General features: G+C 46.0%; 1 protein-coding gene across 1 annotated transcript in view; it reads right to left on the bottom strand.

Moving 5' to 3' along the window:
* Positions 1-394: 394 nt before the first annotated feature.
* The window catches only part of DDX31 (DEAD-box helicase 31), a 34642-nt gene continuing 28228 nt past the window's right edge, over positions 395-6808 (bottom strand). Inside the window, exons 19-20 of the mRNA XM_075260282.1 lie at positions 5690-5870; positions 395-858 (exon numbers count right to left, since the gene is read on the bottom strand). Coding sequence (XP_075116383.1) covers positions 729-858; positions 5690-5870 — 311 coding nt within the window. The 3' untranslated portion in view covers positions 395-728. The remainder of the gene's footprint in view (positions 859-5689; positions 5871-6808) is intronic.

Below are 6808 nucleotides of genomic sequence, written 5' to 3'. Positions count from 1 at the left end.
TCATGTCATCACATGGTGCAGAAACACAGTAGACATTATAGATGATGACATCACTTGGCACAGGATCAGTATGATCAGTGATGACATCACACACCACAGGGTTACCATACATGGTAATGACGACATCACACAGTACAGGACCCACACTCGATTCCACCTGTAGAATAGACATGGGGTGAGGCGGCCGTAGTAATGTGACCATCACCATGTGCCCCCTCCCCACCCCCATGGGGTCCACACTCGATTCCACCTCTAATTTGTCTCCATTTCTCAGCAGATTTTCCAATCACATAAAAAAATAATGAAACTTTACAAAATTATCTTTTTTTAATAATAAAACTTTGTCCGTTACAGATAAATTTTCCCTGAAAAAAAGTCCCATGATTGATCCAACTTCTCTCCGACCCTGAGCGGCACAGCTTTGGCTTCAGTCACACCCCAGATCTGGTCCCGTATTGTGTACTGAAGCTCCCTGTCCTGATGAATCAGTAAGATAAACCAGTCTGGGGGGGAGGGGGGTGTTTGAGATAAGAACGGTAAAAAATATGTCTGTGTTAATTACTCAGAGAGGTGTCAGTCTTCACTGCAGTGCTGGCATTCTCTTCATGAACCAGGAGGCTCAGGATGGACAGAGCAGAGAGTTAGTGCATGAAACAGAACAAGGACAATTAAGAACAACACAAAGGATAAGATGAAGATGTTTTTGCTCTCCATCAGCCGCTCACAACTCAAGGCTCCTTATGGTTACTCTGAGGCGTCTTCATTTTTTTGGGTCTGGCAGGAAATCCGCTGGAATACTCCGAGGTTAGGAGATCTGAAAATCGCTGCTTCCTCGTGACCGTCTTGTGTCTGTCCGTCCTGTGTGACAAATAAATATACGTGTATGAGTAAAGAGTGTCAGTCTACACTGCAGCTCTGTCATTCTACCCGTGACCCAGAAATTGCTAAATACACAATATAATAGCATCCAGTCTGTGCATAGCAAGTGATGAGACTCCGAGCATGCTGAGTGTTGTAGTGCACAGCAGATGAGGGCTGCAGAGGACTACTAGTCCCTCCTGACACAGGTAGCCCATCCCTTCTTAATCCCCCTGTAATTATCAGCTCAGGACCCCCGACCGGAGGTGGCGGCCATGCTGGGAGGGGAGCACGGCTGTTTGGTACTCAGATGTCAGGTCAAGACAAAGGTCAACCCGTCTAATCACCTTGTTAGTAGTGAAGAACCTTACAAGTGTGAACAAGGAACGAGCAGGTCACAGAGAGATGACGATTGTCCTGAGGGTGGTCGCTGACCCGGTACGAGGGTCTAACCTAAAACCTTGAGCCAGACTCTACCCAGACAAATTTTAACACATTCTATTCCCATTTTCGGTTATATCAGTTTCTGGGAAAGCTGGGTGCCAATCACTACCCACTGAAGCTTCCACAAGGTTGTCACACAGCTTTCCCAGAACCCCGGTGGGTAGAGTTGCCACATTATACAGCATTATTCTCCCTAGTTCCATGCTGCTGTATTTTCCCTTTAGGAGACTTTGGAAAGCTGGGTGACAACCCCTACTGGAAGGTGTCATGGCAGCGGTGACCACCCAGCTTTCCCAGAAATACATGGCCGGAGAGGCTTATAGTTACTGAGATGTTGGAGGGCTTATGCCCATCTACTAAGCGCTATATTCCGTCCTGTGGTTCCTTAGTAATGTCTGTTTCTGGGAAAGCTGGATGAACTCCATAAGGTCACTACACTTCCCTAGACATGGTCACCCAGCTTTCCCACATCCCTGAATGGCGACACTGCCTATCTATGTGATTATACACAGAGCTGGACAGACCTTACTATGGAGCGTCATAACTGCTGGGAGTTGTAGTTCCAGGTGATACATATACACATACAGAGCTGGACAGACCTTACTATGGAGCGTCCCTCGTACCTGCTGGGAGTTGTAGTCCTACAGGACATGTATACAACGCTGACCTCAGACCTTGTAGCTGCGTGCCTCTCCTAATAGGGTTAAGTGTGGATGATTGACATGGGAGGCGCCGGCGGCGTTTGCGGCACGCTGGTAACATGTTAACGTGCTCGGACACGGCGTCTGGGAAGAACTCTGAGACCTCCACCACATTAGGGGTAGAGGGTCCCACTGGACGGTCATTAATAGGACACTGTCGGATCACCCGGCCCCCCTCCCCGCCATGACACCCAAGTCTCTTTTTAATTGGGGTATTAAACTGCTTCCTTTTCAGCCCTGACAGGGTATGAAATGGGCTTATTGCGGGGGTCTCACCGCGCCCGCCTGATCCTATTGTCGTCCGGCCTTCACGGTCAACCTGCTTTTAGGAGAGCGAGACAATGACGCAGACCGTCTCCAAGATACTCTGGTTTTGCCAAAAAAATGGAAAAAAGAGGGGACACCATCTGTTTAATAACTAGATATGTGCAAAACCAAGATGGCGCCATCCAGAGAACATCCAATGGCCGGAGAAGATCATCAGAGAGTCCAAGAGATTGTCACCCAGCTTTACCAAGAGCCAGAACAGCAAAGGAGGGGAACCAGGACTGAAGTAAGAAAGATTGGCAAGGGGGGCTAGCTGGCAACCCGGCCCTTTTAGTGATCACCCAGCTTTCCCAGAGTCGAAGTGAAGGTAATTGCTATTTTATAGACTGCCTGATGGGATATCGGCTTTCCTGGGGCGGCAGGGGGGCTTACAACTACTGAAATCCCCTTAAATGATCTCTTAATGATCCTTTAGGGTCTGTAAATGGTCTTTTGTGCTCCGGAGCGCGACACGTTTCGGCACACCGGGAGCCGCTCTTGTTCTCAGCAGCCGGGACGTCTCCTGGGCTAAAGAGTAAAATAGAGGTGTGCAGACCCCGACTCCTTGTCAGCATAATCGCGTGACACGCCTGTGGCCGTCAGTCAGGACAGCGGCTGGCGAGGCTCCGGCCGCCCCATGCCAGGGAACCCGCGACTTAGCCGCTAATCACACTATTCTTCCCATCATAAAAGCCCCGGACAAATCCTTCTAGTCATGGGGCAGAAGAAGCCGGAGGAGGGGGGAGGGGGCTCAGGGGGTCCCAACCAATTCTCCATCTGCCTCCAGAGCCACAGGAATGAGACAATGGATCACCCCTGTCTGTGGAGTGGGGGGCGCCTGGCACCATATTGCTGGATGAGCCACTAGTAGTTCCCATATGGCAGGGTATATGGGGGTCTAGGGACAAAAGGGGCGTACAGTGAGCAATGGGGGGGTCCAATTGTATCAGAATAAACAGAGATTTCCATTTTTAAGGAACATTCCTTCCCCGCCTAAATCTAGACTGGTACAATCCCAATAATAAGGGGCAGAAGCCCCTGACCGATTCTCACTCCACCGAGGACCTCTGCTGGGGACCGCAGGTAATGCACCGGGCAGTGATGACCTCTGACTAGAATGTGGTTATATGGACTTATACAAGGGGGGACCCTCTGAAGTGTAAGGATCACAGGGGTCTGCAATAGTGGCCACATGTCCGGGCACAGAGAGCGGACCAGAAATGTTCACATCAAAAAATCTCTAAGGCAAATGGACACAGAAAGCCATCATGGCACAAGATAAAGGGTCATGTACCTAAATCTATTGATTCATGTGACAGGAAGGTGGAGAAGTGAAGCCGGACAACCTCAAGGAAAGGCCTGAAGTTGTCATAAAGAATTACTAGAAAACAGACTGTCACATAAAATTCAGCAGCAAAGAAAGAAGCATTCAAAGATACATCCTGTATTATACTCCAGAGCTGCGCTCACTATTCTGCTGATGCAGTCACTGTGTACATACATTACATTACTTATCCTGTATTATACTCCAGAGCTGCACTCACTATTCTGCTGGTGAAGTCACTGTGTACATACATTACATTACTTATCCTGTATTATACTCCAGAGCTGCACTCACTATTCTGCTGGTACAGTCACTGTGTACATACATTACATTACTTATCCTGTATTATACTCCAGAGCTGCACTCACTATTCTGCTGGTGAAGTCACTGTGTACATACATTACATTACTTATCCTGTATTATACTCCAGAGCTGCACTCACTATTCTGCTGGTACAGTCACTGTGTACATACATTACATTACTTATCCTGTATTATACTCCAGAGCTGCACTCACTATTCTGCTGGTACAGTCACTGTGTACATACATTACATTACTTATCCTGTATTATACTCCAGAGCTGCACTCACTATTCTGCTGGTACAGTCACTGTGTACATACATTACATTACTTATCCTGTATTATACTCCAGAGCTGCGCTCCCTATTCTGCTGGTGCAGTCACTGTGTACATACATTACATTACTTATCCTGTATTATACTCCAGAGCTGCGCTCACTATTCTGCTGGTGAAGTCACTGTGTACATACATTACTTATCCTGTATTATACTCCAGAGCTGTGCTCACTATTCTGCTGGTACAGTCACTGTGTACATACATTACATTACTTATCCTGTATTATACTCCAGAGCTGCACTCACTATTCTGCTGGTACAGTCACTGTGTACATACATTACATTACTTATCCTGTATTATACTCCAGAGCTGCACTCACTATTCTGCTGGTGAAGTCACTGTGTACATACATTACATTACTTATCCTGTATTATACTCCAGAGCTGTGCTCACTATTCTGCTGGTGCAGTCACTGTGTACATACATTACATTACTTATCCTGTATTATACTCCAGAGCTGTGCTCACTATTCTGCTGGTGCAGTCACTGTGTACATACATTACATTACTTATCCTGTATTATAATCCAGAGCTGTGCTCACTATTCTGCTGGTACAGTCACTGTGTACATACATTACATTACTTATCCTGTATTATACTCCAGAGCTGCGCTCACTATTCTGCTGGTACAGTCACTGTGTACATACATTACATTACTTATCCTGTATTATACTCCAGAGCAGCGTTAACTACTCTGCTGCTACAGTCACTGTGTACATACATTACATTACTTATCCTGTATTATACTCTGACTGCACCAGCAGAATAGTGAGCACAGCTCTGGAGTATAATACAGGATAAGTAATGTAATGTATGTACACAGTGACTGTACCAGCAGAATAGTGAGTGCAGCTCTGGAGTATAATACAGGATAAGTAATGTAATGTATGTACACAGTGACTGTACCAGCAGAATAGTGAGTGCAGCTCTGGAGTATAATACAGGGTAAGTAATGTAATGTATGTACACAGTGACTGTACCAGCAGAATAGTGACCGCAGCTCTGGAGTATAATACAGGATAAGTAATGTAATGTATGTACACAGTGACTGTACCAGCAGAATAGTGACCACAGCTCTGGAGTATAATACAGGATAAGTAATGTAATGTATGTACACAGTGACTGTACCAGCAGAATAGTGAGCACCGCTCTGGAGTATAATACAGGATAAGTAATGTAATGTATGTACACAGTGACTGTACCAGCAGAATAGTGACCGCAGCTCTGGAGTATAATACAGGATAAGTAATGTAATGTATGTACGCAGTGACTGTACCAGCAGAATAGTGAGCACAGCTCTGGAGTATAATACAGGATAAGTAATGTAATGTATGTACACAGTGACTGTACCAGCAGAATAGTGAGCGCAGCTCTGGAGTATAATATACACTGTAATAGTCATCATGCCCTTGGGGTCTCACCGCTTGGACTTCATTGCCTTCTGCTTCTTAGAGTTTCCTGCCAGCTGTTGGCTGAGGTTATGTGGGGCATCTCTAAGGCCAAAACTTTTGGATACATGACCCAGGTGTAGGGAGCGGACATGGAAAATGTGCTTCAGATCCTTGGGGTAAGTGGCATAAGAGCGAATGTAGGATTGCAGGGCTAAAAAAAAAAAGAAGGAAAGACGGATAAATCACCCACAATTTATACAATAGGTCCCTTTATTTTTTCCCATCATGCCTCAGGATGGAGGTTTCATGTTTTCTGTTGTGCCCACTGTCGCCCCCTGTTGATTTCTGAGGGTTCTCCACTGCACTTACATGTCAGTCTAATGTCTATGCCCGTTGTATAATCTGGTCCTGGGCTGGATCTATTGATGGAACATTAAAGGCGGTTCATGGTTATTCACCCCAGAAATGTCTACAGACCAGCAGGGGGCGCAGTGGCTGGCATCGGCTATCCTGTGGCATAGGGGTACTCCGCTGAGTCTCACTTAGGCAATGGAGTCTGTCCCGCTCATGTTCTCATAGATGTCTCCAGCTCAGAAAAGTCTTATAATGAAATTGTTTTCTAATAATTTAGTTAAAGCTCCTTCACACATATAGAGCGGAGTCTGCGCCCACCGAGAGAGCGCACACATCTCTGCTCCTCCAGCACACGTCCCTCTGCCGCACCTTTCTCCCCCTTCTATGCTCAGATAGAGAGAGCTTAGCGGCGGCTCAGGAGTAATCTCCCCCCGTCACTGCTGGATATTGGCGTTTATGAACAGTAATGAAAGTAAAAAGTGTCATTTTGGAGAGTGACGGCTGCGAGATCCAGGAGAATTACTGAGGAGGTTATCAAGAGAGGTGAACGAACCCGAGACATCGAGAGACAGCCGGACATGAGAGACACGACTATAGTACAAGGACACCATTATTATCTGTATACTGAGATATACTGCCATAAGTACAACTATATACCAAACTACTATAATACTACTCCTATGTACAAGACTAAGACTACTATAATACTGCTCCTATGTACAAGAATATAACTACTATAATACTACCTCCTATGTACAAGAATATAACTACTATAATACTACCTCCTATGTACAA

The sequence above is a fragment of the Leptodactylus fuscus genome, chromosome 11 (assembly GCF_031893055.1).
Source record: "Leptodactylus fuscus isolate aLepFus1 chromosome 11, aLepFus1.hap2, whole genome shotgun sequence".
NCBI lineage: Eukaryota > Metazoa > Chordata > Amphibia > Anura > Leptodactylidae > Leptodactylus > Leptodactylus fuscus.
The sequence above is the reverse complement of the archived record's forward strand: the minus strand, read 5'-3'. Positions and strand labels throughout refer to the sequence as shown.